Below are 11,648 nucleotides of genomic sequence, written 5' to 3'. Positions count from 1 at the left end.
CTTCCTCTATATAGTAACCTGAAGGCAGTGGACAGGTAACACAGCTTCCTCTATATAGTAACCTGAAGGCAGTGGACAGGTGACACAGCTTCCTCTATATAGTAACCTGAAGGCAGTGGACAGGTGACACAGCTTCCTCTATATAGTAACCTGAAGGCAGTGGACAGGTGACACAGCTTCCTCTATATAGTAACCTGAAGGCAGTGGACAGGTGACACAGCTTCCTCTATATAGTAACCTGAAGGCAGTGGACAGGTAACACAGCTTCCTCTATATAGTAACCTGAAGGCAGTGGACAGGTAACACCGCTTCCTCTATATAGTAACCTGAAGGCAGTGGACAGGTAACACCGCTTCCTCTATATAGTAACCTGAAGGCAGTGGACAGGTGACACCGCTTCCTCTATATAGTAACCTGAAGGCAGTGGACAGGTAACACAGCTTCCTCTATATAGTAACCTGAAGGCAGTGGACAGGTGACACAGCTTCCTCTATATAGTAACCTGAAGGCAGTGGACAGGTGACACAGCTTCCTCTATATAGTAACCTGAAGGCAGTGGACAGGTAACACAGCTTCGTCTATATAGTAACCTGAAGGCAGTGGACAGGTGACACAGCCTCCTCTATATAGTAACCTGAAGGCAGTGGGCAGGTGACACAGCTTCCTCTATATAGTAACCTGAAGGCAGTGGACAGGTGACACAGCTTCCTCTATATAGTAACCTGAAGGCAGTGGACAGGAGACACAGCTTCCTCTATATAGTAACCTGAAGGCAGTGGACAGGTAACACAGCTTCCTCTATATAGTAACCTGAAGGCAGTGGACAGGTAACACAGCTTCCTCTATATAGTAACCTGAAGGCAGTGGACAGGTGACACAGCTTCCTCTATATAGTAACCTGAAGGCAGTGGACAGGTGACACAGCTTCCTCTATATAGTAACCTGAAGGCAGTGGACAGGTGACACAGCTTCCTCTATATAGTAACCTGAAGGCAGTGGACAGGTAACACAGCTTCCTCTATATAGTAACCTGAAGGCAGTGGACAGGTGACACAGGTTCCTCTATATAGTAACCTGAAGGCAGTGGACAGGTAACACCGCTTCCTCTATATAGTAACCTGAAGGCAGTGGACAGGTGACACCGCTTCCTCTATATAGTAACCTGAAGGCAGTGGACAGGTAACACAGCTTCCTCTATATAGTAACCTGAAGGCAGTGGACAGGTGACACAGCGTCCTCTATATAGTAACCTGAAGGCAGTGGACAGGTGACACAGCTTCCTCTATATAGTAACCTGAAGGCAGTGGACAGGTAACACAGCTTCGTCTATATAGTAACCTGAAGGCAGTGGACAGGTGACACAGCCTCCTCTATATAGTAACCTGAAGGCAGTGGGCAGGTGACACAGCTTCCTCTATATAGTAACCTGAAGGCAGTGGACAGGTAACACAGCTTCCTCTATATAGTAACCTGAAGGCAGTGGACAGGTAACACAGCTTCCTCTATATAGTAACCTGAAGGCAGTGGACAGGAGACACAGCTTCCTCTATATAGTAACCTGAAGGCAGTGGACAGGTAACACAGCTTCCTCTATATAGTAACCTGAAGGCAGTGGACAGGTAACACAGCTTCCTCTATATAGTAACCTGAAGGCAGTGGACAGGTGACACAGGTTCCTCTATATAGTAACCTGAAGGCAGTGGACAGGTAACACAGCTTCCTCTATATAGTAACCTGAAGGCAGTGGACAGGTGAAACTAACAGCTTCCTGTCTATCGTGACATAAAGGCAGTGGAGAGGAGAACGTTTAAATTAAGGCCAGCTGGGTTGACCAGGAGAGGAAGCCACAGTCGACTTTCTCAATTCCTCCTCTAGGCTTCATGGCACAGCTCCACATCAAAACACGGTCCATGGTATCTTTCCCAGCCCCCTTAGCCCCTTCACCCCTAGGCATTAGTGTAGCTCTGACAGGATTGGATACGGGCAACAACGTAGACACATTTCCACCTAGCCCATCAGGGTTGTACTCATTAATAAACACCGTAACAAAATGTATTGCAATAGAAGATTGTAAAAGTTCAGGTAGATCCCTCCCTGTTTCAGTCTGTTTTGTTCCGTTCGGTGCCTAATGAACATGACCCAGGTCAAGCTATTTTCACACAGTAGTTCCATATAGAATCGCTTCTGTATCCTGTGGAAATGACGAATAAAGTCTGATTTCCTTTCTGATACCTATCCAATTGCATCAGATCGAGGCCATTTAACCCTTTCTATCCCCTCACCAGTCCCAAATGGAACCCTATTCCCTATATAGTGCACCATATAGGGAATAGGGTGCCAATATGGGACGTTACCCACAGGCACAGATCTGAGACCAGTTTTAAGCCTACCCCTTAAAGGGATATAGCACCATTTTGGCAATTAAAGCCCTTTAACTACTTAACCAGAGTCAGATGAACTCATGGATACACATGTTGTGTCTCTGAGTGTAGTTTAAAGGAAGTTGAAGTTTTGTGAGCCTTTGATAGCTAGCGTTAGCGTAATGACTGGAAGTCTATGGTTTCAGTTAGCTGATTGCGCTAACGCCAGCTGATCCCATAGATCATTAACTAGATTCAGCCAGGGAAAGATTTTTTTTCTTGAGCGAATGGTAAGGAACAAATTACAAATAATATGTAGACTGCAAATTGACCGCAAGAATCCCAAACAGATATATATACACACACTGACTAAACAATAATTTCAAACCTGGCTTACATTTGAATACAATCACATATATCTCTCTATTATGAGTGAGAATACTTTGGTATAGATTTCCAAAATCAAAATCACTTGGAACTGATTTGCAGGTGTTTTTAACAGTCTTTATGTCCAACAATAAAATAACGTAAACTTGTATTTAATTTTTGCTCAGAAAAATTGTGTGGGGGGGGTGGGGGTAAATAAAATCGAGGCACCAGTTGGGGAACCCTGTCAGACCTCCAGTCATTGTCAAAATGTCACACTATCCCTTTAATGATTACAACTATATTTTGGGAGGGTAAAACTGGTCCAAGATCAGTATCAACTTCTCGCTGGGGTCTATAACAGCATACAGGCGTTCTTCTTTCCACGTCTCTTGGCCTGTAGCGCCGCCCTGGTGGCCATCTCAAACACCTCCCTGACTCCATCCTTGGTCTTAGCTGAGCACTCCTGGCAGCCGTAGGCACTGATCCGGTTAGCCATGTCTCTGCCCTCCTCCGACTTCACTGGCTCCTAGAGACAAAGAGAGAGAAAAAATGATTTTGTTTAGCGAGAGGGAGACGGAGAAGAGTTGACCTGTCCATCACACACATACCTGTTTCATCTTGGAGCGAAACAGAGAAGTTAACAGACACACGTCTCTGCTACAGGAAGAAGGGTGTTTACGTACCTGTTTCATCTTGGCCAACTCCCTGCGTGTGTGTTCGTCGTTCCTCAGGTCCTTCTTGTTGCCCACGAGGATGATGGGAACATTAGGACAGAAGTGTTTCACCTCCGGAGTCCACTTCTCTGGAATGTTCTCTGGAGGGAGAGAGAGACATTTTAGTGGGTGTGTGTGTGTGTGTCATGTTCAGCTAACTCCTCTGACTGTGTGTGTGTGTGTGTGTGTGTGTGTGTGTGTGTGTGTGTGTGTGTGTGTGTGTCATTAGTCGTATGTACCGGATACACCAGGGGTATTGAACTCTGACCCTACGAGGTCCGGAGTCTGCTGTTTTTCTGTTCTACCTGATAATGAATTGCTCCCACCTGGTGTCCCAGGTCTAAATCAGTCCCTGATTAGAGGGGAATCACCCACCTGGTGTCCCAGGTCTAAATCAGTCCCTGATTAGAGGGGAATCACCCACCTGGTGTCCCAGGTCTAAATCAGTCCCTGATTAGAGGGGAATCACCCACCTGGTGTCCCAGGTCTAAATCAGTCCCTGATTAGAGGGGAATCACCCACCTGGTGTCCCAGGTCTAAATCAGTCCCTGATTAGAGGGGAATCACCCACCTGGTGTCCCAGGTCTAAATCAGTCCCTGATTAGAGGGGAATCACCCACCTGGTGTCCCAGGTCTAAATCAGTCCCTGATTAGAGGGAGACAATGAAAAAACGCAATGGAACTGTTTTCCCGGACCAGAGTTGAGTTGGAGGGGGTATACACCGTCCAACAAAACACTTCCAGAGCTGAGTTGGAGGGGGTATACACCGTCCAACAAAACACTTCCAGAGCTGAGTTGGAGGGGGTATACACCGTCCAACAAAACACTTCCAGAGCTGAGTTGGAGGGGGTATTCACCGCCCAACAAAACACTTCCAGAGCTGAGTTGGAGGGGGTATTCACCGCCCAACAAAACACTTCCAGAGCTGTGTGTGTTGTATGTTACCTAAGCTATCTGGGCTGTCGACAGAGAAGCACATGAGTATAACGTCAGTGTCGGGGTAGGAGAGAGGTCTCAGTCTGTCATAGTCCTCCTGTCCTGCTGTGTCCCATAACGCTAACTCCACCTGGGAGGGAGGGAGGGAGGGAGGGAAAGAAAGAGGAGGGAGAGAGGGAGTCTTTTAGCACAGTGGTTAAGGAACTCAGTCCAGCTTTAAACTTACTCTTGAAAGTTGTAATAGTAGAATGTACAAGGTGACATTTCTAAATCGGGTATTACATCATCAGTTCCTCTTGTCATGTCAGTTATTACAGACCTTAGAGAGATATTTATAACTTTTCAGAAACATCCAGATCAACTAGCCCGTGTCAGCTAACGTTCTATAGTAATGTTTGAGTCACTCAAATACCACACGAATAAACATTAAACATGGCAAAACGTATACAACTGCAGGAAATGAGCTTTAAACCTGCAAAATGTTCTCTCCGACAACAAGACGGGTGTGAACAGTGTGTGTCATGAACAGTGCTTCTGCCCACAGAAATAGACGTGGCGCATGATGGGCTGATTAAGCAGACACTATTATCCAGGCCAGTTAGTGCATTCATCTGCAGATAGCTAGGTGGGACAACCACATATCACAGTCATAGTCAGTACATTCATCTACAGATAGCTAGGTGAGACAACCACATATCACAGTCATAGTCAGTACATTCATCTGCAGATAGCTAGGTGAGACAACCACATATCACAGTCATAGTCAGTACATTCATCTGCAGATAGCTAGGTGAGACAACCACATATCACAGTCATAGTCAGTACATTCATCTTCAGATAGCTAGGTGGGACAACCACATATCACAGTCATAGTCAGTACATTCATCTGCAGATAGCTAGGTGAGAACCACATATCACAGTCATAGTCAGTACATTCATCTGCAGATAGCTAGGTGGGACAACCACATATCACAGTCATAGTCAGTACATTCATCTGCAGATAGCTAGGTGGGACAACCACATATCACAGTCATAGTCAGTACATTCATCTGCAGATAGCTAGGTGGGACAACCACATATCACAGTCATAGTCAGTACATTCATCTGCAGATAGCTAGGTGAGAACCACATATCACAGTCAGTACATTCATCTGCAGATAGCTAGGTGGGACAACCACATATCACAGTCATAGTCAGTACATTCATCTTCAGATAGCTAGGTGAGACAACCACATATCACAGTCATAGTCAGTACATTCATCTGCAGATAGCTAGGTGAGACAACCACATATCACAGTCATAGTCAGTACATTCATCTGCAGATAGCTAGGTGGGACAACCACATATCAGTCATAGTCAGTACATTCATCTGCAGATAGCTAGGTGGGACAACCACATATCACAGTCAGTACATTCATCTGCAGATAGCTAGGTGGGACACCACATATCACAGTCATAGTCAGTACATTCATCTGCAGATAGCTAGGTGAGACAACCACATATCACAGCCATAGTCAGTACATTCATCTTCAGATAGCTAGGTGAGACAACCACATATCACAGTCAGTACGTTCATCTTCAGATAGCTAGGTGGGACAACCACATATCACAGTCATAGTCAGTACATTCATCTTCAGATAGCTAGGTGAGACAACCACATATCACAGTCATAGTCAGTACATTCATCTGCAGATAGCTAGGTGAGACAACCACATATCAGTCATAGTCAGTACATTCATCTGCAGATAGCTAGGTGGGACAACCACATATCACAGTCATAGTCAGTACATTCATCTGCAGATAGCTAGGTGAGACAACCACATATCAGTCATAGTCAGTACATTCATCTGCAGATAGCTAGGTGGGACAACCACATATCACAGTCATAGTCAGTACATTCATCTACAGATAGCTAGGTGGGACAACCACATATCACAGTCAGTACATTCATCTTCAGATAGCTAGGTGGGACAACCACATATCACAGTCATAGTCAGTACATTCATCTTCAGATAGCTAGGTGGGACAACCACATATCACAGTCATAGTCAGTACATTCATCTACAGATAGTTAGGTGGGACAACCACATATCACAGTCATAGTCAGTACATTCATCTTCAGATAGCTAGGTGAGACAACCACATATCACAGTCATAGTCAGTACATTCATCTGCAGATAGCTAGGTGAGACAACCACATATCAGTCATAGTCAGTACATTCATCTGCAGATAGCTAGGTGGGACAACCACATATCACAGTCATAGTCAGTACATTCATCTGCAGATAGCTAGGTGGGACAACCACATATCACAGTCATAGTCAGTACATTCATCTTCAGATAGCTAGGTGGGACAACCACATATCACAGTCATAGTCAGTACATTCATCTGCAGATAGCTAGGTGGGACACCCACATATCTCAGTCATAGTAAGTAACCTTTCAGCAGAGTCAGTGCTAGTTGGGAAGTCAAGGGGGTGGAACCATTTTGTCATTATATCCATCACTTTCAGGTGGAAAACAGGGCCACGGGTCTGGTTTAGAATTGGGCCCAAGAGAAAATGAGGACACGGTCAGTTTGGTTTGGAACTAGGACCCTGGCTGAGGCTCACCTGTTTGCCGTCGACCTCGATGTCAGCCACATAGTTCTCGAACACAGTGGGCACATAGACCTCTGGGAACTGGTCTTTACTGAAGACGATCAGCAGGCAGGTCTTCCCACACGCTCCGTCTCCCACTATCACCAGCTTCTTCCTGATTGCAGCCATCTATAGGAGAGGGGGGGGGGGGGGGGATAGAGAAAGAGGGGAGGAGAGGTGGAAGAGAGAGAGAGGAGAGGTGGAAAGGAGAGAGAGGGGAGAGATTAAAAGGAGAGAGATGGAAAGGAGAGAGAGAGAGGGGCAATAGAGATTAACACTTATATTATACCACTGCATCCATCTTTGTTTCCGTTTAGCCTGCATAGTGATACGCCTGGTTTTAGGCTACTTCACAAAGTTAGCTCAGGGTTTCTTGTTCCTGGGGTTATATTGTTTCTAGCCCTTAACTATTACACCTGATACAGATGATGTGTGTGTTCATATTGACCAGATCATTTTGTTCATGGGCGGGAAGGGTAGCCTAGCGTTTTAAGAACGTAGGGCCAGTAACTGAAAGGTTGCTGGTTCAAATCACCAAGTCAACTATGTGAAAAATCTCTATTTGCCCATGAGCAAGGTACTTAACCGTTAGTCGCTCTGGATAACACAGCGTCTGCTAAGTGACGAAATAAATAAATGTTGACATGAATGAAATACAGTGTTCTTTCATATGACCAAGGAATGACAGCTTAATTTCATAAGGATACATATTTTAGATAGCTAACATTGCCTTGGCCGGCTAATGTTATTAGCTAGCTAATTAGCTAATAAACTAGACAGCAAAAACAAAAGTAACCACGAACAATTAGGTAAACACATTATTAGTGAGAAATCTTATGCGTGTGTATTTGTATATATTTCTTGTAAATAGTTGCCAGTTTAGTTTGGTCATTTGCTAGTTAGCTAGAAAAAGGCTGTACTGTAAGGATACGCCTGACGCCCAAACCAATAATTCATTTCAGAATGTATACACATTTGTTTAAGGTTAGGAGTTAGTGATTGCTAGTTGGTTTAAGCGTCAGCTGTGTCCTTATATTCTTTTCCAGTTAGATAGCCAGCTAGCTTATGCGACAACAAGTTAGCTAGCTAACGTTAGTGTTTGGTTGTCAATACTTTGAGCTCCATTTGCGGTTTAAAAATACATGGCTACAGATTTCATACGTGTTTTAGTTATATATAATCATCAATATACGGTTGTCACACAACTGTATTAGATAAAGATAGTTAAAAAAAGGAATAGTTAGATTAAAGTTATGCTACCGTTTGTTAGCTCTGTTTCGGTTGTCGCCGCTTCTCTTCCGGTCCGGCCTGAAATCCCCGCCCACTTTGGACTGCCACGCACTGGCAGCATATAGAGACCTAGACAGGACTAGATCCACAGATCTATCTTAAAATGTCTACAAATCAACAACAACAAAAAATCTAATTGGAAAGAAACAGTGAAAAGATTACATTTTACCAACCCACCGTTTTTGATTTGATTTGATTTGCACTTTACAAGAAATAGCAAAACACAAATAATATCCACAATGAATCAAATAAAGTAAAGAAGGCAAAGAGTAAAAACAACATTTGATAAAGAAAATATAATTTAAATACAATTGTGAAGACTAATTTCAGAAGTTGATCTAACAACCCCCCCCCCAGGCTTAATCACCTTTCTCCTCTCTCAGTCCCAGACTCAGTCTCAAACCTCAAGTAGTCTACAGTCAGGCCAGTTGGTTGAGATGCTGGTTGCTTGGTTACAACATCGGAGTCGGGAGTCAGGATGAGACCGACAGGTAGGCGGCGTTTCTCAGCCATTCAAAATCATGCATCAGCATCATTTTTTATTGATATTTACAAAGAACTATCAATAGAAAACAGGTCGTGCAGTTAGTTTGAAGTCTTTCCAGCTTCAGTTTGAAGTGAGTGTGTTAGCTGTGTTGTTGGCTAGCTCCTCTGAACAACAGTATCCTGATGAGAGTACATTTTCTACTCCAGGTGAAATCACGCCTCATTAGCACATTGGTATGGATAAATGTCACTAGAAAACACCTTAATCAAATGCAAATGCAGCTACTTTGTTGTTATTCTGTCTGCACTGTTTGACGTGACTGTAAATTAGCCTTAGTTGGCTGGCTAGCAAGCAAGGGATAAGAAAGTTGCCAGGGTGGAGCCCATAGACACAGAGCAAAAAGACTGAACGACTGGGTCACGTCTCTAGCAACCGAACCAATAGAATGAATGACCAGCCGGTTTGGTAAACAACCTTAGATTTGTGTCGGATTATATCGGGATTATATCTTGTCAAAATAATTTTTTTAATGAAAATATGTCTATCATTATTTGAATACGTTTGTAACCAGTATAAACGTGATAATGCTCCCAAAACCGGTGTTTTGGGACGGTTTGCCGGGCCTCGACTTCATCTCGGGCCTAACAACACCCATGGCAATATATCCTCCAAACACGGCTTGTCGGGCATTATCACTTAAACAAGAGAGAGTGGCTTTTGGCACGATCGCATCGGCCATCACTGTCGAGTGAGCTGCGCATCATTGGCCATTTTTAGGACTGTAATTTCCTCTTCATACTGTAGCCTACAATTTGTGCGTTCCACACACACACCTTGGCCTAGGTTATTGATGGCTTCAAGACAAGGTCATTTTTATTGATCTCAGTTTGTCAGTGTCAATTTAGCCTGTCATTTAGATCATTTGCGTGGTATTAAAAAAGATTCTGCCAGTCTCCAGTCATGTAAAATGACTTAAAATAGCATTACATTATTTTATAAAAGGACACAGGATCCAAGGCTACTAAAAATGTTCCCCGTGTGTGCAACTTCTGTAAGTACCTCAACTCTGCTGCTCTATGTCACTAAGCAAAATTACATGCTTTATTACTGTATATAAAGGGGATTTTTTTTTAAATCTCATGCGTTCTGGTACCTCAGAGCTCCCCAGGTCACCCTACTCTCCCCAGGTCACCCTACTCTCCCCAGGTCACCCTACTCTCCCCAGGTCACCCTACTCTCCCCAGGTCACCCTACTCTCCCCAGGTCACCCCCCAGGTCACCCCCCTCTCCCCAGGTCACCCCCCTCTCCCCAGGTCACCCCTCAGGCCACCCCCCTCTCCCCAGGTCACCCCCCAGGTCACTCCCCAGGTCACCCTACTCTCCCCAGGTCACCCCCCAGGTCACCCCCCTCTCCCCAGGTCACCCCCCAGGTCACCCCCCTCTCCCCAGGTCACCCAACTCTCCCTAGGTCACCCCCCTCTCCCCAGGTCACCTCCCAAGTCACCCCCCTCTCCCCAGGTCACCCCCCCTCTCCCCAGGTCACCCTACTCTCCCCAGGTCACCCCCCAGGTCACCCTAATCTCCCTAGGTCACCCCCCTCTCCCCAAGTCACCCCCCCAGGTGACCTGTGCTTAATATATGGAAAGTTGAGAAATAAATATAGTAAGCCTAGCCTATAGAAAGCTGACAGGATCCTCCTATTTTTAGTAGAGGCCATCAAAACACGGTTTTCTCAGACAATAGCATAGCATAGCCTATAGAAATGCAGCTCAACAGGGACACTTATTTAATTCCATGCACCAACCAGCTATGAGGAGCTGGCTCTCACTGTGCAACGGGTTCTGCTGTTATGCTGAACGCCAGGGCTCTAATGAAGTCTTTGGTTTGATTTTTGATTGCATTTGCGTCGATGTCAGAGTGATTGAAAGGGACAATAGAACGCCGAGTACCTGCCATTAGCAACCGGCTGTTAGCAAGTACTTAAGGGCTTGTAAGTAAGCATTTCACTGTAAGGTGAACCTGTTGTATTCGGCGCATGTGACAAATAAAAATTTGATTTGATTTGGTAGGCTACCAATGACCATCAGAGGCATCATTGGACAGTTTTGGAGAAGCCTAGTTACTGTGACTAAACTGCCACGTGTTATTTGACTGAGGTCATGTGTCTCCTGATTGCCGTGTGGCGGCAACATGGTCACCGTAACAGCCCTACCGTGAGAAATGTTTTCACGGCAAAACAGAATGGCATTTTATGTAGGCACAGTGACACTTACAACGCCTTTCAGACATCTCCAAGATCCAGGAATCATACAGTGTTGAAGTTCAATGTTCTCATTCAATTGTGTAGTCGTAGTGGAGGGTAGACTACCAGCAGTACTGTAGTCCTAGTGGAGGGTAGACTACCGGCAGTACTGTAGTCCTAGTGGAGGGTAGACTACCGGCAGTACTGTAGTCCTAGTGGAGGGTAGACTACCGGCAGTACTGTAGTCCTAGTGGAGGGTAGACTACCGGCAGTACTGTAGTCCTAGTGGAGGGTAGACTACCAGCAGTACTGTAGTCCTAGTGGAGGGTAGACTGCCAGCAGTACTGTAGTCCTAGTGGAGGGTAGGCTACCGGCAGTACTGTAGTCCTAGTGGAGGGTAGGCTACCGGCAGTACTGTAGTCCTAGTGGAGGGTAGACTACCAGCAGTACAGTAGTCCTAGTGGAGGGTAGACTACCAGCAGTACTGTAGTCCTAGTGGAGGGTAGACTACCGGCAGTACTGTAGTCCTAGTGGAGGGTAGACTACCAGCAGTACTGTAGTCCTAGTGGAGGGTAGACTACCGGCAGTACTGTAGTCCTAGTGGAGGGTAG

At 45.2% G+C, this 11,648-nt stretch overlaps 1 protein-coding gene across 1 annotated transcript; it reads right to left on the bottom strand.

Moving 5' to 3' along the window:
• Positions 1-2,692: 2,692 nt before the first annotated feature.
• On the bottom strand, positions 2,693-8,338 carry LOC120059011 (rho-related GTP-binding protein RhoA-A-like). The gene is made up of 5 exons (XM_039007769.1): positions 8,279-8,338; positions 6,992-7,147; positions 4,389-4,509; positions 3,413-3,543; positions 2,693-3,255 (listed from the first exon to the last, which is right to left on the bottom strand). Exons 2-5 carry the CDS (start codon positions 7,145-7,147, stop codon positions 3,082-3,084), a joined length of 582 nt encoding a protein of 193 aa, XP_038863697.1. The 5' UTR covers positions 8,279-8,338; the 3' UTR covers positions 2,693-3,081.
• Positions 8,339-11,648: the final 3,310 nt, after the last annotated feature.

Source organism: Salvelinus namaycush, chromosome 14 (assembly GCF_016432855.1).
Source record: "Salvelinus namaycush isolate Seneca chromosome 14, SaNama_1.0, whole genome shotgun sequence".
Lineage (NCBI taxonomy): Eukaryota > Metazoa > Chordata > Actinopteri > Salmoniformes > Salmonidae > Salvelinus > Salvelinus namaycush.
Note: the sequence above shows the minus strand (reverse complement) of the source record. Positions and strands in the feature narration are given on the sequence as shown.

Bases quoted from the DNA above. Each gene is read 5' to 3' on its own strand.
- LOC120059011 (XM_039007769.1), bottom strand. From the start codon at position 7,147: ATGGCTGCAATCAGGAAGAAGCTGGTGATAGTGGGAGACGGAGCGTGT. The intron at 4,510-6,991 runs GTGAGCCTCAGC...CCTCCCTCCCAG, and splicing joins TCGAGGTCGACGGCAAACAG to GTGGAGTTAGCGTTATGGGA. The intron at 3,544-4,388 runs GTAACATACAAC...CTCTCCCTCCAG, and splicing joins CGACAGCCCAGATAGCTTAG to AGAACATTCCAGAGAAGTGG.